The sequence below is a fragment of the Falco naumanni genome, chromosome Z (genome assembly GCF_017639655.2).
Source record: "Falco naumanni isolate bFalNau1 chromosome Z, bFalNau1.pat, whole genome shotgun sequence".
NCBI classification, from domain to species: domain Eukaryota; kingdom Metazoa; phylum Chordata; class Aves; order Falconiformes; family Falconidae; genus Falco; species Falco naumanni.
This window is the reverse complement of record NC_054080.1, coordinates 4,282,073-4,303,452: the sequence shown is the minus strand read 5'-3', so window position 1 is coordinate 4,303,452 and position 21,380 is coordinate 4,282,073. Positions and strand designations below refer to the sequence as shown.

At 42.3% G+C, this 21,380-nt stretch overlaps 2 protein-coding genes across 3 annotated transcripts in view; one reads left to right on the top strand and one right to left on the bottom strand.

Annotated features, from left to right (window-relative positions):
* The first annotated feature begins 4,272 nt into the window (after positions 1 to 4,272).
* On the top strand, positions 4,273 to 15,905 carry CCNH (cyclin H). Of its 2 annotated transcripts, none has more exons than XR_005825530.1 (9): positions 4,273 to 4,449; positions 4,578 to 4,700; positions 6,069 to 6,142; positions 6,403 to 6,613; positions 6,906 to 7,069; positions 9,262 to 9,332; positions 11,730 to 11,845; positions 12,427 to 12,487; positions 15,713 to 15,730. XR_005825530.1 is itself a non-coding variant. In XM_040579285.1 (9 exons), exons 1-9 carry the CDS (start codon positions 4,333 to 4,335, stop codon positions 15,749 to 15,751), a joined length of 972 nt encoding a protein of 323 aa, XP_040435219.1. In that variant the 5' UTR covers positions 4,273 to 4,332; the 3' UTR covers positions 15,752 to 15,905. The 2 variants fall into 2 exon arrangements, 1 of the variants encoding a protein (XP_040435219.1); XM_040579285.1 differs by having other exon boundaries at positions 11,730 to 11,841; positions 15,713 to 15,905.
* Positions 15,906 to 18,393: 2,488 nt separating this feature from the next.
* The window catches only part of RASA1 (RAS p21 protein activator 1), a 68,041-nt gene continuing 65,054 nt past the window's right edge, over positions 18,394 to 21,380 (bottom strand). Inside the window, exons 24-25 of the mRNA XM_040579284.1 lie at positions 19,925 to 20,059; positions 18,394 to 19,262 (exon numbers count right to left, since the gene is read on the bottom strand). Of these exons, the coding sequence (XP_040435218.1) occupies positions 19,179 to 19,262; positions 19,925 to 20,059 (219 nt within the window). The 3' untranslated portion in view covers positions 18,394 to 19,178. The remainder of the gene's footprint in view (positions 19,263 to 19,924; positions 20,060 to 21,380) is intronic.

The following is a 21,380-nucleotide window of genomic DNA, read 5'->3' as shown; positions in this document are numbered from 1 at the left end:
TACTGTCCTAGGGATGCCAGTGTGTCTTGTATTGACCTCAGGATTACCATTGGTTGCCATCCTAAATTTCCTCCCACAGAAGACAGTGCTTCTCCTTGCCATACAACTGAGTTCTGAGCCTTGGGGAAACCTGTTCCTCAAAGGGTAAGCACTGCGAGAGCTCTTTGTGTCTCTTACTATATAAAGCAAATATATATATTTGCTCAACAAGTTCTATCATACTGATGAGCCTACCCTAACATCAAACCACAGCACGCTCCCCAGGCAAGCATCATCAGAACCTCTACCTCCCATCACACACTTCTCACCAGAATTGTCCTCATGGGAACTCCTACCTTTCGAAAAATGGATGTAGGAGAAACTTTGTTCTTAAAGCTGACTGCAGCCCCACTCAGACACTTACATCGGGAGGAATACCTCTGTGGCACACGTTAATACAAGCAGGTAAATTATGCTTTGTTTATAATATGTAGGTGGTGGACATTATTCACACTTTCAGGTATTTTTTTCTGAGAAATCGCCAAGCACATTCTCAAATGCCTAGGCAATTGGATAACATTTATTATCTCACAAGGTTTCCTCTGTCATCTCACTACTTGCATAATTCTGAACAAATATCCCTGCACATGATGTTTGAAACCGGAATAAAAGGTAGACTGCAAGTGTTTACATTTCCCTGAATAGAGTAACCAATTACTCATACAGCTACTTAGGGAAATTCAGACCGTATCTCCAATTTCATGGCTGCCTATGGATACTTTGCCCAACACAGTTTCATCATTAAATTACTGTGTTTTAAAACTTTAGACTTCAGTTTCCCAAAAAAATTTTAATTGTCATGGTTATCTTTCTGATTTTAGTAACAAATTATTTTATACCTACTCTGCCCTTTACTAGTGTATTCTATACCATTCTTTTCAGATTTTGTTGCACAAAAACCACACTACATAATTTCTACTTTTCATTAACTTCTTCAATTGTGAATTGAGTATATTAAAATTGTGTTGTAGGTAAAAAGGTTGTGAAAAGTGCTACAGTCAAACCACAGCACTAGAAACAGTAAGTTCTTGGTTTTGTACATGGCTTGGTGAATGGACTTGCCAAAAGTTCGGCTGAGTGTTTTATGATTACATTTTCAAATGTGTTACGTAAATCTGCCTTTCTCCACTTCCAACCCAAATTTTAGAATCACTTATAATGCAGGATACCTGCTAAAATCAATGTAGAACTAAAATCAATAAAAGCAATAGTTGTTGGGTACTCTTAAAACTTAAAAACATACCCCTTTGAAGTACAAATTCTGAAAAGTGAAAGATTTAAAATCAGTGGAGATTAAAAAAATAATCTGCTTTATCCTCTTTACTGCACTTTTCCTTTTCAGAAATTGTTATTCCTATTCTTACATCTTTTACACTAACAGTGATGATGTGAAATGGCATATGCTGGTTATTTTGATTGCTCGATTACTATGATTGTCTAATTTGCTATGGAAGTGTTATGATTAGATGCACAATAAAAAGGTGTACCTGTTTTGGTATTTTTGGTACCTATGGTTCTTGAAAATGAGATTTGTTCTGATTTCAAAATAGAGATGTTCAATTGCTGTAATTTAAGGCAAAGAAGACTATGTAGACAATAAAATCATCTCCTATGTAGTTTCCAAAAAGGACTTTTGACATTTCAGACCACAAGAAACCATTTTAACTACCAACCCTGTGAACATCCACATGTGCTTAACATACGTGTCTCGCATACTTCAAATACAAATGCAGTAATGTCTAAAATTTGGTTGCTAAAGCACATAGGCTATGAAATGCTGCTTCCATAACTTGATTGGGTATTATATGGGGGAATAAAATATGGATTATTTGGGGGATCAAGAGACTATTGAAGAAGCAAAGGGAGTAGTATGAACCTGCAGGTTTATGTAGCTAAAACTGAAAAAGTGAATGTTGCTATTCTGCAAAAGCTTATTACATGCTTTTTGCCACAGTTCTTGTTATTCCTTGAGGAACTTTTCAGACTTGAATTTTTAACTTCTAATCTCAGCACTAGATCATCCTATCTGTACGCACTGTGTCTGGCTGGGGTGAAGTTCACTTTCCTCACAGCAGCCCGCATGACACTGTGTTTTGCATTTACAACTAAAAGTGTCAGTACTCATCAGTGTCTTGGCTCATGCTGGGTAGTGCTCTCAGAGCATCTGGGCTGTCTCTCCTTCCCCTCAGCCCCGTCCTCCCCCTCAATGCTGTTCTGCACCTGGAGGGAGCAGGGTAGAGAGAGACAGGTCAGGGTTCTTTCTGCATCTCCACAGGAAAGGTACAACCATTAACAGCTTAATAAAAAAGCTATTTTATATAAGATAGAGGAAAAAAAAAGTATGCAAATAGTGATTAAATCTTAATGTCTCTTCAGCCACTGGGAACCCTGAGTTTGTGCAGCTTTGGACAGATCCTAGACGGATTCTCCTGCAGCATGCTGTGCAGATTCTGTGTGTGGAGAGGTTCCTCCTCCCTCCCACACCGTGGTGCCTCTCTGTTTTGTGTAACAAAGTCACAATCTTCTTCTGATGGGCTGGGATGCTATCTCTGTCATTAACACCCAGCAGTGCACAGCCTGGGCCAGCTCAGGGTACTCCAGCAGACTCCTATGCAGTGGCTACTCATGCTAACATAAAGGATTTCAAGCCTTTTGTACAACACCCAGTGGAGCAGACATGGCCTGTCCAGTATCACCAGCTCCTCAAATACAACATCTTCTGCAAGACTCCCGGTACACCCTCTGCAGTCAGTAGGCTGCCAATGGGAAGGGTGAGAAAATTAATTTTTTTGCTTTATTCCTATGTGCAGCTTTTGCTTTTGCTGTTAATCTGTCATTATTTAAATCCATGAGCCTTCTTGCCTTCCTTTTATTTTCTCTCCATCTTGCAAGAGGATAGTGAGTGGCTGTGTGGCCATTCGGCTGTTAGCTGGACTCAACCCGCACTGTAGCAAGAGCAGAATGTGCGGCCAAAACCATAGTAATTTTGTAACTCATTTTTTAACTTTCTCTTTTAAACAATAGTGAAAAAAATCCTAAGACATAAGAACGGCAAAAGGTCTGTAAGGCAAGACCAGTGTAAAGAAAGTTCTGACGAGTGGGTGTGTACAGTCTAGGAAAAGAAAGTGAATAGAAACTCAAGTGTCAATACCCAAATGTTAATGCCATTGGCCTCCCTATATAAAAGAAGCTGAATAGCTACCAAAAAGTAAAGCAGCAACAGGGAAAATATGCAAGGTACTGGAGAGAACCATACAATCGGTGAAGCTATGGGACAAGCTACTGCGGACAAGTTGTTAAATCACCTTCACAGAGATATTAATGGAAACCACATATCAGCTTACGAGATATGGTTAACAATAATGAAATCAACCCTGACATGAGATAGCAGTACAGACTAGACGAACTGCTAGAGGATTATTTCTTCTCACATATTTCTTTGAAGACTCACCAAGATTGATTTCATTTGCTGTAATATCAAGGATTCCTTTTTTTTCTAACAGTATTATTATTTGATGTTGATAAATTGCATGGTTTCATAGCTTTGTGGATAGGAACTGAACAGTGAATTTCTTTTTTGATGTCAGCATGCTGAATGCTATTTGTAAAAAGCTTGAAAAAATGCGAAGCTGCATATTATAGCCATGCATTATTTTAACAGGATGAAGTAGGACCACTGTGAGCTATAACCTCTGCACCATCCACGGGCACACGAGGCCAAGGCACTCCCCAGAAGGTCATTACAGACACACAGTGTTAAGAGGAGCAGATGTTTTGTCTTTGCTGGCACTATGGTGCTAGGGTTTCTGACTCTTCATGCCACGCAGAGCTTGCAACAAGTCCTCTTGCAATTACCACAAGAAAAAGTATTCCTCATTGTCAGGGCTTACTGCACTCTAACATAATCCACCAAGTAAGTGCCCCCTCTGGGCCTGATCCCAGTTCCCTCACTTGTACAAGCAGTTTTTATTCCATTAAAAGATCCAATGACAGAACAGTAGTAGACTGCTGTTGGTTTTGTGAGGTGCTTCGCAAGCTGCCCCAGCGCCACCCAGAAGTATCTCGCTCTGCCCCATCCCCGCTGCCCCCTGCCCCCAAAGCCGGCCGGGGCCTTTCCCGTCCCCTCCCGCAGGACTCGCTCCCTTCAGCCCGGCCCACCACAGCGCCCCGCAGCGCCTCACCCCTTCCCGCCTCGCCCCGCGCGCTGCCGTAAAGCGGGCTGCCGTAAAACAGGCTGCCGTAAAAGGCGGACGACGGAGAGTTGTTGCCACCGCCGCTGCCAGGATCACCACCATGTACCACAGCAGCACGCAGTGGCGGCACTGGACCTTCCGCAGCGAGGAGGAGCTGGCGCGGTGCCGGGCGGAGGCCAACCGCAAGTTTCGCAGCAAAGCGGTGGCGAGCGGGAAGGTGCGGGGCGGGGGGGTGCGGCCTCCTCTCGGCCGGCGCTGCCCGCGCCGCTGAGGGAAGGACCTGGCGGGGGAGCGGCGTTGCCGGGGCGCAGCCTCTGTGTCAGCCGCGGTTTTGGTCCCCTCAAGGTCCAGCAGACCGACCCTGCCCTGCTGGAGCCCCACGAGGAGCTGGCGATATGCAAGTACTACGAAAAGAGGTTGCTGGACTTCTGCGCCGTCTTCAAGCCTGCCATGCCCAGATCGGTGGTGGTAAGCGGCGGGGCCTGCGCGGGGTGGCCGCCCTCCCCTCACGGCCTGCGGCCTGGGGACTAGCGGGGCTGCAGGCAGCGCGCACACCCCCCTCCCCAGCCCTTGCCCTCCGTGTCTCAGGTTTCTTCGTTTGCGCATTGCTTAGCTTGTTCTTGAGAGCACGGATATCTCTCGTTTTCCAGTGCTGTATTTCATGCAGCTTTTTATGCCTTTTGGTCACCTGGGCAGTGTGCAGCCATTTCAAAACCAGACTTCTCAACTTCATTAGGCATCTGTGGATGACTCGCAATTGCTTGCTCTCCTCTCCCCATGAGTCGCAACTGCTTGCTTTCCTCTCCTTTAAGCAAAGAGTAGAAACAAACGTAATGATGTTTGGATTGATGATAAAATAAAATGATCTCACTGCAGCTAAAGGAGGTATTCTCAAAAGTTGGGCTGTGATCCAGTTGTTTCTCCAGCATTGGTGCTTGCCTGACCACAAAGCAAACTAGTTCAAGAACTGGCAGTAAACTAACCCACAAAGGGGGGAAAAAAATAAATAAATTGTTGAACCTACTTACCTTGAACACAGACGAGTGCATTTCGGAAGAGGAAGGACAGCAACCAAACAGCTAAAGCAGGGAATTGTGCTTTTGTCACCTAGCTGTTAAGATGTATAATCTGTATCATCCCCAGTCAGTTCTCACTTCTTCTGGCAGGTGCGGCATATGACTAAGGTGAAGAGTGTCTTGTGTGAAGATGTGTTTGAAACATAGCAGTAGGCTGCCATTACATGCTCTGTGGAGCCAGACCTTAAATTTCATAAGTGGCCCTTGTAGAGTATGTGTGCTGGATCAGTCTCACCAAGTAATGGTTTTAGAAGACATGCTTTCATGCCGATAGCGTTCAGATCAGCTTGGAAATCTAGCATTGACTGCAGTACCTCTACACTCAGAGAGAAGCATAAATGTTAAATATATTGGGAAGTTTACTGATCCAAAAAGTCAGATGGCTTGGCTGCGATGACTTGTGATTTTCAGGGTAATTTTTTCAGTCTTTGGTTTTTAAATTTCTTTTAAATGTCAGATTTTTCTCCTGAAGATATTGTAGGCTTTTTGAGCATTGTCTTCCTAACTATGTCTAAATATGGAGGAAAAGATAACCAAGCTGCTAATTTTTAAGGCTCTTGCAGGCATCAGTGTATTAGACTTTGAATTAATTAATGACATGGGACTGTGTACATCTTGGTGTATTACTGTATCCTGTGTGTCTGTAGTGTGTGTTCAAACTTATCTGTTCTGTTTTGTGATTTTGTGATTTTATTTTTTCTTAATCTGTTTTTGCTTCTGTACTTACTTTTCCATCCCCCTTTTTTTTTTTTTAATTTAGGGAACAGCTTGCATGTATTTCAAACGCTTTTACCTCAATAACTCAGTGATGGAGTATCATCCTCGGATAATAATGTGAGTTATCAATGCATCTTGAGTTATTCTGTCAAGTGGAACATTGGAGATATAACCATTGTATCTGTAGAGACCAGAAAAAATGCAGAAGTACATCTGAGAGCTTAAATATGAATAAAGAGGAAGTCTGGTCTCTTTCATTTTCCATTTGGAAGTTTGCTGTGTTCAGAACATGCTGTTTTTAAGATACAGACTTTGTGAACAGAACTGTTGATAAACAGATGGATGCTGCATATGTCAATTGTTTGCTTTTTCTCTAGGTTAACGTGTGCATTTTTGGCCTGTAAAGTAGATGAATTTAATGTGTCCAGTGCACAGTTTGTTGGTAACCTTCGAGAAAGCCCTCCGGGCCAGGAAAAAGCTCTTGAACAAATACTGGAATATGAACTACTGCTTATTCAGCAACTGAACTTCCATCTTATCGTCCACAATCCATACAGGCCATTTGAGGGATTTCTAATCGATTTGAAGGTAGTGTTGTTTTATATGCTACATGGTCCGTATACTAACATGATGCAATCCTGTCATGGATTGTGTTACAAAAGTTTTATTTCCCTTCATATCTGTGATCTGGAAAGATCTACTTTCTAAAGTGACAAAGGAGATTGGTTTAGCTGTGGTCTTTAAGAGCTTTAGGTTATTTTTGAAATAAGTAGATGGCCTGCCACTTTTTAGCTTTAATTGTTGAATTATGTGTTCTTAGCTTACAAACCAGAAGACAAAGAACAGCTGCTTACTACTTTCCTAAATACTTACTTTTTAGACTCGCTATCCAATGCTGGAGAATCCTGAAGTTTTGAGGAAAACAGCTGATGACTTCCTGAATCGAGTGGCTCTGACAGATGCGTATCTGCTTTTTGCTCCCTCACAGATAGCTCTCGCTGCCGTACTATCTAGTGGTTCAAGAGCAGGAATTAATATGGAAAGGTAGTCTTTTCTTTTTTGTTATAGGTATGATTTAAACAGTTTTATTTGCCTCTTGTGTAAAACTATTTTGTTCTAGACATTCTGAACTAGTGAAAGTATTTATTGATTGTTAACACTCTGGTATGTTCTTCAAGTATGTTTCAAAACTGAAGTAGTACTGTTATTTATTTATTCTCCATTTTCAAGAAGCAGGCGATAAATGCAGTTAGTTGGTGTTTGGTGTCCAGTTTGGAACCAATTCCAAAGATTGCTTTGGAAAAAGGAAAAAAAAAAAAAAAAGTCAAACTGATGACATTGTCCTAATTAGAACAGCATAGGATTTTCAGACTCCTCTTGAAGATTAAAGTGAAGAAAGTAGAAATACAATAGAAACTGAGAGTATGGAATGCCTCAAGAATCACTTCAAGGGAAAAAAGTAGGATTTTGAAGTTATCTAAGCTTACAGTGTGAAATGAAATTACACTGAATTGACAGCTACTAGGCATGTGGAAACTAAGTGCTCTATTTGGCTGGTACAACTGTTCAGTTTCCATGGAAACAGACTAATGGTAAGGTGCTGTTTTAAATAGTCCCTTCTTCCTTTCTGTGTTCTAGCCACTGGTGTTTGCAAATGCATTATCAAATACTTCGATGTCATTGGTGAAACACGTGGTTTGGTTTGGTTCTTTCTGAGGACAAACCATCTTATTTTTTTTTCCTTCAGGAAGACAGCTGAGGTAGTTGCTCTAAGTAGCTGTATTCTGGAGTGTTTTAATTGCCTGATGCTCTGTGTGAGCATTTTTTATCTAGTGTCATGTCAGGCACAAGGGCTGATGTGAAAAGCAGAGTTCTTTTTACAGGAACTTTCCTTCCACCTACTCTAAATAAATCTCATATCTCTCTTGTTCCAAAAGAGCAAGTATGTGAGTATCCTTTACAAGGTTTGCTGACCTCTCAGAATAGTGCAAAAACATTCAGGCGCTTACTATAACTTGAAAATTGTTGATCTCACTCCTGAATCTATATTCTGTACCACTTGTTGCCAACATTCAGAAAAGCATGCTTGTGAAAAGAACTAGAATAATTTGTAGATGGCATATGAATCGAGGTATGCGAACCTTCTCTTTGCATACTCATGAAGAAGTCAAGTCTTTGCCACCTGTCTGCATCCTACTGCTACTATAAACTTGTCACCTGCTTTTTTTGTGTGACTTTGAGCTGCTGGACATGAGAGAAGCTTGGGTCTTGTGGACCTGTGGGTAGGTGGACTTGCAGAGGTGGGGTGGAACATGGAAGGATTGGAAAACCTGTTGTTCCCATCATGTCAGCGTGTCTTAAAAAAGTTAGAGCTTCAGGAAAAAAGACAGGTGCCACCGTACTCTGGCTCATAGGTGGCTGCAAATTAACCTTCAGTTCTGGTATCAGCACAAGGTTAACTTAAGTTTAACTGTGCAAGAGCAGTGATGCTAACAGCAGCTGTCAGCTTCAGGGTGGCTGGTGTCTCACTGTGGGAGCTGCAGCTGATGCAGCTGTGTGAGTCTGTGCAGTAAGTTTGAACTTAACACATCATTTATCCTAAAGTGCACTTCCAGGGAAGGGATAAAACTTGGTGGTTGTGCATTATAGTAAGTATTGCTCTGTGTGTGTGTGGAGGGTTTTTACCCACGTGGTGTGTATATATATTTATGTTCTTAGTAAAAGGAAGTTTGAATCTCTGAAGGAAGAGGAAGGGACCCACAGACTCTTACAGGATGGTATTTAGGATTTGCTTTCAGCTGCCAAAAGAAGCAGTCTCATCTTGCAAGCTTTGCTGTCTTATCTGTCTGAAGACTACTCTTCTGCAGTATCTGCTTTTCCAGGAGTTACACTGTGTAATAGTGTGATGTTAGTATGACACTTCACAGAATCTTAAACTTAAGTTGGCCTAACTCAGTGAGGCTTACTCACAAATGTTTAATTCTGCAGTGTTGCAGAATTTGGTTCTTTATGTGGCTATGTACTTTATGTCACGTTCTTACAGAAGAAGAATGTTTCAAGTGACAGAGGTGCCTTTTTATGACTCGATAACACACAACCAAAATGTTACTTACAAAAGTCTAGTTAATTAAATGTGTATTATTTATTATTTACATCTGCTAGAACTTTATAATTAATGTTAGCTGCCACAATAATTAGGACACTTTTAGAACTTATTCTTCCATGTTTCTTTGTAGTTATTTAACAGAAAGTCTTATGCTGAAAGAGAACAGAACATCCTTAGCCAAGCTACTAGATGATGTGAAATGTAAGTAAACGTTGGAAAAGTATGACAAACAGTATTTCTAAAGGAGGAAAAAGAGCTTTTTCCAAACAGCAAAAGCTTTATGCAGAAAGTGTGTTTTCGAGTACTTTTCTTCACCTCAGGGCATGCGTAAGTAAGTAAAACATGGGCAGTAGAATGAACTACCTAGCATGTTGATGCAGTGGGAGGAAACATTGAGACTTTCCTGTTACAGGAACACATGAAATTAAAAGGCAAAGGGCCTGATGCTTCGCAGAACATAAGAGTTATAGTCAATTAAGTGCTAGGAGCTGACCCAAAAGTGAGAAATCTATTTTGGGAACTAGGTAATAGCTTTTGTAAGTCAGGGTGAAATGACTGTTTTCAGTCACTCTGTTGCGAAAATTACAGCTTCAGGCAAAAGCCTGCACAAAACTATTTCTACCACCAGAGGGTACCTTCTCTAAGATAAATGATTATGTTAAGCGATATGTCAGGATTTATACTTCACTTCTGTTTCGTAGCTCTGGAGATGTTTCAAAAGATGTTTAGTTTTCTTGTGTTAGAAATATATATATATATAAAATTCTAGCATGGTTTAGTTAAGATAATGGGGGATGTAGTACACTGATTATTACCTTTTTTAAATTAAATAAAAAAGCTGGAATATGAAATTTCCAGTAAGTAATCAGTTATTTAATGGTTTAAGCTAATGCATGCATTTAAAATGGGAGAGGGGTAGCATTAATATTGCAGTCTTTTGGCTAGTAGTGACTACACCATACAAGTCACCAGGGTCTACAAATTCATTTTAAATTGCATTGATTAAACTTAAGATGCTGTTCCCTTTCTCCTCCTGTTAACATATCCAGTCTTCAGGTTTCCATTGCTGAGATGCAAAAGGAATGCTGGGATAATTATTCTTCACTTGCATTATTCTGGAAAGTAGCTTTAGTCCAAAGGCCACTCTTTTGTAAACATATGAAGGCTGGAAGGAAATTTTGAAGCATCTGTAAATGACTAGTTTTACAGAGAACTGGTGGTAGAGGAAAAACTCTTGTTTTTGCCAGGGTAGGTGTAAATTTAATTTGCATTTTTAACAAGACTTCAACCAATCTTTCCCTTTTTTTAAGACTGAGCTACAATGCTGAATGCAAAAAATACCTGTGTATTTTGAACCTTGTTAGCAGAATAATACAAACTGTACAGTATTACAATTTACCTTGAGGAAATCCAGGATCAACAATGCTAACAACTTGTTTCAGTGTAGTGTTCTGTGCTCGGCTTCTGTGGTACCTTGTTATTTAGAATTAATTCTTGGATGTAAGTTGATACTTAAGTTTTAGACACGTAATCTTTGAGCCTTTAAAGTTTTGAGTGCTGTGTGGGATGGTAAGTTTTGTAAGCAAGCAGTTTGGGAGGAGTTCATCCTTTGAATGTCTAATGCTTCCTTTGACAAATAAAAGTATTTTACTTGGTAAGTTGTCTCAGCTGTTTGCAGTAGGTTGCATGTTGCTTTTGATTGCTTTCTAGTGTTTTTTGAGTCTGTTTGAAAACTAGATACAATGCTTTCAAACCTTTCAGAGGTGTGGACTTCAAAACTTAGATTTCTTTCTTTTTTTTTCTCTGTGTACCATTCTGATTTTTTTTGGTGTAGGTTGTTGGCTTTTTTTCCCCCTGGTAGAAGCTGCTTGAAAATGTATACTGTGTTGCTGTTACAGGGAGGGAGGGCAGAGTAAACTGTTGGATCAAACTTAACTGTGAGGGATGAGCAGTAATGGTAGCTGTAGCACTGACTGATAGGCAAGTTTAGTTCACAGCTGTGGTGGGCTGGCCCTGGCAGTAGCCCAGGTGCCCGGTGCTGCTGCTCCATCCCTGCCCTCCTCGGCTGGGCAGGACAGGGACAGTGTAACCCCCGGGTTCCTTTGTTAGCAGCCACATTAGGGCAGGGCAGGGAGAGATAAACCCAAACCTTAAACACACCAATGTGCCGGCCTCCCTGGGCGGGGAACACAGCCTGCCTGGCCCTGGGGGGCTGCCAGGGGGTCTCTGCTCCAGCGTGGGGAGCCCCTCCGGCCCAGCCCTGCCCTGCCCTGCCCGGGGGGGCTGCAGGGTCACTGCTCTCACAGGGTCTCACTCCTCTCTCCAGCTGCTGTTGTACAGCAGATTTTTCCCCCCCTTCTTAACTATACTACCCCAGAGGCGCTACCACTGCCGCTGATGGGCTCAGCCCTGGCCAGCTGTGGGTCCATGTTGGAGCTGGCTGGCATTGCCTCCATCCAGCACGGGGAACCTTCTGGCAGCTTCTCACAGAAGCCACCCCTGTAGTCCCGCCGCTACCAAAACCCTGCCATGCAAACGTAATACAAGGTAGAGCTGAAAATATTTAATGTGCTTAGAGCTGTGTTGTTGCCGCTGCAGGCATGAAAAATCTCATAAAGAAATATGAACTACCAAGGCCTGAAGAGGTTGCTGTTCTGAAACAGAAATTAGAGAAGTGCCACAGCTCGGAGCTTTCACTTAATACAAACCTGTAAGTAGGTACTCAATCTTTGATGTGTTCAACTTCTGCCTTTTTTATTGCTGTAGAAGCACTAATTTCCTCTGATCTGTATGAGTGATTGAAAACGAAAACATCCAAATGTACCTACAATGATGTCTGTTCACATGCTTCCTTTGTGAGTGTCTGGTGGAAGCTGAGGACCAAGACTCAAGGTAGAGCTTTCAATAATATGTAAATACATTCTTTTGTGCTGATTTGCACTGCAAGCTGTAATACTGATGACTTTGTAACAAGAGAGCTGGAATCCTGGGTGAGGTTTTAAGGTCTGGCCACTTGATATCATATGTAATGAGAACCAAGAGCTTTAAATTCACAATTAAAAGAATTGTGTAAAGGGTTAATGTTTTCATAAGGCTTGGCTGGATGGCAGGGGACTTCCTGATTTTTATTTTCTGCCCTTTTCACTTTAGTGTACCCACTGTGATCTTCTAGCAAGCTGCTTGTTGAGGCTTTAGCGTGGCACATGTGTCCATAATCTAATCTTGTGGCTGAATAAGGAGATTCCAACTTCTGAAAATACCTAAACGTTTTACTTTGTTTCTGGATGGGGTATAGGAAGAAGAGGAAAGGTTGTGAAGATGATGACCATGTCACGAAGAAATGCAGAACGGATGAGGTCAGTAAACCTATTGTACAAGTACTTGTGCTTTCCACTCCAACTGCCCAGACAAAGGGGACGCAGCTACTGAGACCAACTTCCTGCATCGTTAATTCTCTTTTTATGTATGGCTCAGACAGAATCTTCTTCAGCTTTTTAAAAAAATGAGCCAGAATTCATACTAGCCTGCACTTGGGAGTGTTCTTAAACAGTGCAGTCTTTTGTGAGGAGGGGGAAGAACACACAGACCATCCTTCCTGCTGTTTTCTGTGCTTTGAAAATCTTCTGACAAACCATAGATCAACCATAAAACACATCAAGCTTAGTACTCCAGCATGTGAAACTCCATGATGCCAGTGAGGGGAAATAGCTGTAGATTGATATTTGGAATATTGTGATGAAAGGAGGATTTGGAAGGCCAGAAACTTAACACTTGAGAAATCCTAGCTAGGTGGAAACTTGTTCCTCAGAACTGGATTAAATAAATGACTATGCTGAAATATACTCATGCAGGCTTTTTTCACGCAAGTTTTATGTGGTGGTTTTTCTGTCAGCCAGTGTTTCTGAAACTGTTTTCATTTACTTCGTTTGGCTTCTTGCACAAAGCAGAAGTCAGCTGCTGGAGTAAACTTCTACTTCAGCCCATTTGCTAACAGGGCTTGCATAGATTACAGATGGGTAGCTAGTACTTCAGGTTGCAAGACCAGGTGTAAGTACGGTGCAGATGGGCAGAGGAGGGTGACTCAACAAATGAAAACGGCATTAAAGTAACCCTTCGGATCTAATCTGAACACCTTTGAGAACTTTCATTTGTGGCATTGACTGGAAGTTGTAGAGAATACATTCTGGTGGAGGAAATAGCTTTGTGAAGAACCCTTTTTAACTGGACTTCTTTTGGTATGAAGACATTGTACCATCCTGATGTAGTCTAAGACACTTTAAGTATGGCATTTAGAAAAACTTGTGAACAGCTGAAGAGAGTTGTCTGTCAAAATCTTAATGTCAAGTGCAGGATGTGTAGGGGGTTTTTTTTATCATTCGAGGACTCTTGATATTAAAAATTGCCATAGTAGGTTGATGCTATAATGTCAAATTAGAATCTAAAAAATTGAGTAAGACTGTAGTAAAATCAGAACTGAAAGTATATTCTAATGAAATGTGGAACCTCAGGCATATTTAATAACTATTCTAATGCTGTACAAACTTTGAGTAGTGTTTACTTCAAACGCCAGTCTCGGAAAGCATATTGAAACTGGCAGCTCTGTAAAGCTAGCGCTTTAATAACTTTCTGCTTTCTCACAAAATGACTTAGAGAACAGCTCCAACTAAGCTCTGGAGACTCCTTTCTTCCCTACCCCGGTTTAATTTGAAAGGGGTCTTATTCTAGTTACGCCGCTATGGTTTGAGGCAGTTTTAATTTTTGCGTTTTCAATTTCTATTTGCCATGCTGTTCCAAAGGAATGAACTGATTGGATAAATTCACATAGCGTACAGCATTTCAGGATAAACTCTTGCATGGTTTGAACAGCTCCTGAAACTCTGAACTCCCAAGGGTTTGTACTTGGGATATAAAATAGTTTATATTAAAATACATTATATACATATATAAAAATTAATTTATGCCTATATAATACAGAATGTATATATTATCACACTATATATTTATATTATTAAATATATAATTATATTGCATGTATATAAATTATATGTATTAAAAATATATTTATATAAAACAGTTTAATTTCTGAGTATTGCAGGCAATAGCAGATCTGAGCTAGCCAGGGCATAAAGGAGAAAGTGTGCCCAGCTTTTTGAAAGCTGATCGTATGTGAGTACTGCTCAAACCTTGAGACTTCAGTAATCCTGTAGTCAGCTGATATTAACAATATGTATATCTGTAAGTAATTAGGCTGTAGTATACAAGTGCACAGTCAGTTCTAATCTATTTGTAAGATTCTGTTTCTTGATCTAATGGTTTACACCTGAAGTTGACAGCAAGGCCGTAACAGATATAGAGAGCTTATAAATTTGAAATGATAAAGAAACACACAGAGTAGTGGTTGAGTGAGGATGACTCGGCTGCCAAAGTGATGAAGCCATAAAAAGTGCAAGGTATTAGTAAAGGGTTGCAATATGGGCTTTTGTGGAAATCTGTGCATAATGAAGAATCATGGGCTAAACCTCAACCAGGTGCTGAAAAGAGGCTGCTAAGATGGCTGGGTCTCCATGACATGGATAACTAGCTTCAAGGTTAAAGGGCTTACTCATTACTAGTTAAGATATTTTTTTGTTCTATTCTTCTGTTCATGGAATACTTCTATTAGGTAGTAAATCCTGACCATAAAGAACATAGATTTTTTTGGCGTGGGTTTGGCAGGGGAGGGTGGTGGTAAGCAGTGTGGCATGTTTCCAGAAGCAAAAAGTAGGGCTTGGTCCCAGGAGGCTTTCAATCCTGCATTCTGGGATTAGCTAAAATGAAATCTTCCCTTTGATACATTTACTTGATATTAAGTGATAACTGTTCTATTCAAGACACTGAGCATGCTGGATAATACTGCTTGGGAGTGGCACGCAAGAAACATTTTAAATGAACCCAGGAATCAACGCTTAATTGGAGTCTCACAACAGACTAAGGTGTGCTTAAACGAATTCCTTTACCTGTGCTGATGTTTAGCAGTGGGAGCAAGTCTGCGCAGAAATCCAGATCATGGGGACTCTAAGGAAGGGAAATACCTTTACATGCTGATCAGCAGTTCTTGGCCATCTTAGGTCATGAGAGTCTGAAGGGGAACATCACAAACGTGCATTCTGTCAAGTGATTCCTGCATAGGCCTTGCGTGAGTTCTCATTTCTGGTTTGGGCCAGCCTTTTAAGTTAACCAGGAGTGACAGTTGCTGCCTGGTTGTCAGAAGTGGAATGGAGTCTGCAGCATAAGGACGGTCAGGTGTCCTGGCAGAAGTGCTCACCTGTCAGGTAAAGTAAGGTGGACAAGCACTATCTTAAAAAACTTTATTTATTTATTTATTTATTTAAAATGTAAGTCTGTTACAGACTTCTCCCATCTCTGAACCGTGTCTGCTATGTGTTGTGCAGATTCTCTTTAACTGGTGCTTGTAGTAGGAGTTACTGTGACAGCACGTGCGGTAGCACCGTGTGCCCGCAGGTACATCTTGCCTGGCCCACCTTGTTGTAAAGCACGCTCAGGTTTTTACACTGCTCAAGGCGTTGCTTTTTTCCCGTTAGGAGGAGTGGACTGATGATGAACTTGCAGATTCAGTGTGACGTTGAAGAAAGATGGGATCCTACTGCTGCAGAAACTACTGTTCGGTGTCAAGTGTGAACCTGTCTGCCCCAGGTGCCTTACTGTGTGTGTCATGCGATATTTATTCTGTCACGTTGCAATATCTTCCTAATAAAGCATTTGACTATGCTAAAATAATAAGTTATAGTTCCATGAAAGGTCAAGCGTCATTAAGGAAACGTTTGCTTTAAGAAATCTGTCACTCAGGAAAGAGCTTTGGTTCAGGAACATTTTTGAGCTGCAAGTGTAGGGTTACAGCATGGCGGTAGGTAGCGTCAAACTGGGCTTTTAGTGAACGGGATAAATGCAAGCAGGAGACAGATCTGCTCATGGCCCCGTACATGCTGTAGAGCAGGATGTGCTCCTCTCCTCCCAAGCTTGTCATCAAAGCAGCTAAGTGAATACAGCCTTGCCTGTAACACTGGGTGCGTTTGGGAAGCTCTTCCCAAGCGTACCGAGAGGCTGCAGCAACATCTTTTACAATATGGAAAGCAATAATCACACCTTCGTGACTTACTCTGCAGCTGTGGTTTCAGATTAGGGTGCTGTGACTAACTTACCTGGCAGCAACGGAGAAGAGTACTTTTTACGTCTTCCCAAGTAGCTAGATGTCTTCCAAACCTAGAGCAAAGTCTCTTTCCTCTTCATAAACAGTTTTATAATATTAGTTCTACAGTATACACCCACCTAAATGCAGTTTTGGAAGTTTTGTGGTTTCGTTCTCATCAGTGCATTTTGTATGTAATGGGTAAATCGCCTGACAAATCTGTTCTCCAAAGTTTGTATTTTTACCATGCTGTATTACCTACAGCCAGCTAAATTACCCAGTAACCCACTGTAACCACTCTTGCTCTTGACAAATCCTTCTGTAGCAGGGTCAGCGGCTGACTAGTCAGGGAAGAAAAGCAGCTGTCACCATTTCACTCTGGAAAGCCTGACACTTTCAAACACCACCTTCGTAACCAAGTGAAAGAAGTGTGACAACAGAGTGTAAGTTGTGTACTTAGGTTCTGACCTGGTGGGAAGCTGTAAGAGCATGCAGCAGTAGCTTGTCACACACAAAAAGGTTATAAGGTGGGACTGTGACTTGCATGACCTAGTGGTACACAGGGAACTAAACAGGGCAGAAAAAAAAATTGTTAATTACCTTTTCCTCTGAGATGCAGTTTAATATAGGCTTGACAGCACTAGCGCAGGCAGTGCTTTTAGGGGACAATCTAAAAAAGAAGTCAGTAGTACCAAGACCTTGCAAGCAGGTGTGTTGGCAGTAGGCTGTATGAGGCCTGCCTGCTCAGTGTAGCACTTGTGACACATGGCAGCTCTCGATGCTACAGCACTGGGCACCCTCCTGCAAGAGAGAGACCAGGGCAGCGCAGCACAGACCCAAAGACAGAGTCTGTACGATCCAGCGTGACAGCGAACGGAAAAGAGCAATTCTCAAAAGACAAGACAGGTCAGTTGTTCTAATGGTGTAACAACTGTGTTTGTACTACATGGTTACTTAGTGATTCTTGTTAGTCTTGTCAGTGAATCACAGCATCTTTTACTTTTCATTAGATCGCTGCCTAGAAAAAGGGCAAATGGTGATGCTGGAATTCCCTCTGAATGAACTGCATGTTTTAATTTTAATTTTGTTTAACAGTTTGTGGCTGTGCGTTGTCCCCTACTCTTTTTCTGCTTAAGCCATCAGTGACAGTCGAGATGGCTGCACCTGGCTGAAGGTGGACTCTGGAGAGAGGGGTAATGCGACAACAGGCAAGGGCCGTAAATCCTGCTCCGCCACTAAGGGCTAGCTGAGCGTGTGCTAGCCTGAGTACAGCTGGCATTTACCCCATAAGCAGTGGACAGCCCAGGGCCCGTGAAGCTCTCCTGCCGTGGCAGTGGGCTGCACACAGGATCTTCCCTTGAGTACGGATGCCTCTCAGGGTTACTTTTTGAGGTTGAGAAAATCCTTATCACATCAGACACTCCCAATTCACTTACCAGGTAAGAGCGCTGAAACTCTGAAATCTTAGCTCAGCGGTATAAAGGATTGATTGTGCATATGTAGTTCTTTAGACATAAATCACTGTCCAAGTCTGGGACTAAGTCTGGATCCAGCTGCACCTGAACTCCCCTCTGAGGACTGTAGAACACGGGGGGTCCTCTCTGAGCCTCATGACTCAAGGGGAGGGTCTCCCTGACAGTCTTCTCTCTCCCTGTCCTCTACATAGTAAATAATGAAGTGTACCTTGCCAATGAATCTTGTTAAGCTGCTGTCACATTTACCACTGAAATTTAACCCACTACTTTGTGAAGTATTGTACTACTTCTCTCTTACGAGTGAAATGCATCCCTCCCTCCATGACATTTTTCAACATCTACCTTCTCACCCCATGAGAGATGCATACGAATAAAAGCACGTGGACAAGGTAATGCTGTTCTGAGGATTCATCCTAAAAAAGTGACATCGCATGAACACTGCCAAGTATATCATGTGTGTAGACGCTGTGCAAAATTTCCACAGCAGCCAAAGTTAGCCGGTTTCCATAAAGAGTTGATCTGCATCTTGATTTATTTCAAAAACTTATAAAAATAATGTTTCACAGCTAGACTTACAGTACACAAAAGACCAACCAATACCTATTTTATAAAATGGTTTAATGAATGCATGCATGTCTGATACAAGGATCAATAAATTTACTGAATTCAAATTATTTACTGTTGTAAACATTTTACAAAAGCATTGTGATTTATCTGGATATACAGTTCTTGATGGAAGAACTATTCAGACTGAATCAGTGGCACATCAAAAAATAAAGCTGACAAGACCCACTCTGCGTATTCTCTTTCAACATGATTCCAGCAAGAGAAACAGCATGGTATAAAAAGTGTACAGTAAAGATTGTTCCTACCATAACATCAAATTCTGGAAACTGTAAATACAAGTTAAAGTTGTTGAAACAGTCAAAAGTCGTAATTATTGTAACCAGTCAGAAATTACAGTAAGAAACGTTATCCAGTTATATGTGGCTGTCAAAACAATACATTTCTTTTCATGTCAGTTGATAATTCTTTTCCAACAAGACAGCAAAACTTTGGCAATCAAGAGGTGCTGAAAGTAATTTTCAAAGTCCAAGACACAGTCACAGCATTTTCTTTGCGGAAGGTGAACTGTACACCAAGGCTCAGAGGTTGTGAAAACTGTTTCCAAGTGGAAAAAAGTGCAAATGTCCTGCACAGATAGCTTAAAAAGCTGCTGGTACAATCATTCACCAACAGAATCTTTGTTTTCTTTTTGCATAGTTCACACATCACTGGGAACGTGACAGGGTGTGCTATTTTTGGCAAGAGCAAGAAGAAAGTGATACTGGTGTGAGTCTCCAAGTTGGGCATGCTGGATCCATGCAGAATTCAGGTAGAGGGCTGCTACCTGATGTTGTTAGACACTGAATACTGATTTTGTTTTTGTTGAAGCAGTTCAGTAATAGCCAAAAGCTTCTTAAGAACATGCTGTAGAAAGGGGAGTCAGGAAAACCACACATTAGCTGCTGGGAACAGAACAGTCTGGCTTGAGAAACTGGGGGGGGAGGGGAGGGGGAAGGAAACAGCCAATTCCCTAGTCAATAAGATGCTGCCTTCAAAAGGGAATTCTAAAACAGCGTTACGAACTTTGCCTCTCTGCTCACGGATCTCTTTGCTTTGTAGCTGAACGTGGAGGTAAGGAAGCGTACTGCAAACACACTGCCGCGGTCTGCTAGAAAAGTTTGCTGTGGTTGTTTAGAAATACACTGCCAAATTATGAGACAGAAGTGAGGTATCAACAGAAAGCTAACCAAAGAAAATTTAGTTCTCAACCAAAAAACACCCAAGATCCTAAAACTAATGACCCAGAGTGCCTGTCAGGAGACGGTAACTTTGCACATCTAGGCTTCCTCTAGAAACTCATCCGGAAACTTTAAAAAAAACTCTTGAGTTTTGTTGCATGAAGAAACAAAACTATGGACCAAGTATTTACCTTTACAGATAAACAACCTGGTGAAATGCACATATTTTAACATGCTCATCAGTCATACTCCTAGCCAGAAATACTACGAAAGAAGCCTGACACTGAGGAGTAACTGGAAGACATACTGCCTGCACCTGTGATTTGTCTGTTAACCCGTGTTGCTTACCTGCATTACACCTCGCTCATTACTGAGCGTCCGGAGCTCGTCCGAGTGTGCCACACATATCTCATGCAGGGCTGCCAGGTCACGAGAAAGGTCAGTTCTAGAGTGCTCTGTAGTGTCTGGAAGCTCAGGAACATTCTTCAACAGAGAAGATGAGAGTGGATTTAGGATGCTGAGTACCCATGCATGCAGGAAGACAAATTGTACCTCTACAGCTCTGCCAACACAGTTGTTCCATACCAGTTTCTAGTCTTTCCAGCCAAGTCTCTGCAACTTTACTCTTCCCAGCTAAGTCTCCAGTCCATCTTTCTGTTATGAGTTATGCATTTCCTCCTCTCTGCAAACATGCGTTTTATGAGCATACTGCAATCTCTGCTCCTGCTAGAAGGGTTCTTACTAGGAGATCTGGCATTGCTACACTACCATTGAGCTGACCAGAAAATTACTGCATAGATACTCATATGATCTGATTGGCATCACGGAGACATGGTGGGATGGCTCCAGTGCCTGGGGAGCTGGAATGGAAGGATACGGGCTCTTTAGGAAGGACAGGCAGGGCAGACAAGGAGAGGGTGTCACCCGCTATGTCAATGACCAGCTGGAGTGCAGGAGCTCCGGCTGGGCAGGGATGAGGAGCCCGGCAAGAGCTCAGGGGTCAGGATTACAGGGAGGGCAGGGACAGGTGACATTGCAGTGGGGGCCTGTTACAGGCCACCTGACCAGGAAGGCCGAGCGGATGAAGCCCTCCATAGACAGACAGGAGCCACCCCATGCTCACAAGCCTCGTCCTCACCAGGGACTTCAACCACCCTGACATCTCTTGAAGGGACAACACAGCAGGGCACAGGCAATCTGGGAGGTTCCTGGAATGAGTGACCAATCAATTCCTTCTCCAAGTGACAGAGGAACCAACAAGGCGAGGTGCCACGCTGGACTTTGGTCTCACCAACACTGAGGGGATGGTGGGGAACATCAAGCTCAAGGGCAGCCTGGGCTGCAGTGACTGTGAAGTGGTGGAGTTGAAGACCCTTAGGGAAGTGAGGAGGGGGCAAGCTTGCTGCCCTGGCCTTCAGGAGAGCAGACAGTGGCCTCTTCAGGGGTCTGCTTGGTAGACTGCCATGGGATAAAGCCCTGGAGGGAAAAGGCACCCAAAACCCCCTGGAAAATATCCAAGGATCACCTCCTCCAAGCTCAGCAGCCATGCATCCCAAGAAAGAGGAAGTCAGGCAAAAATGCCAGGAGCCCTCCATGGATGAACAAGATGCTCCTGGACAAACTCACACACAAAAAGGAAGCCCATGGGGGTAGAAGCAAGGACAAGTAGCCTGGGAGGAATACAGAGAAATGTCCTGAGCAGCCAAGGATCAGGTTAGGAAAGCTAAAGCCCTCATAGAGCTAAATCTGGCCAGGAACGTCAAGGGCAACAAGAAAAGATTCCATATGTCCACCAGAGATAACA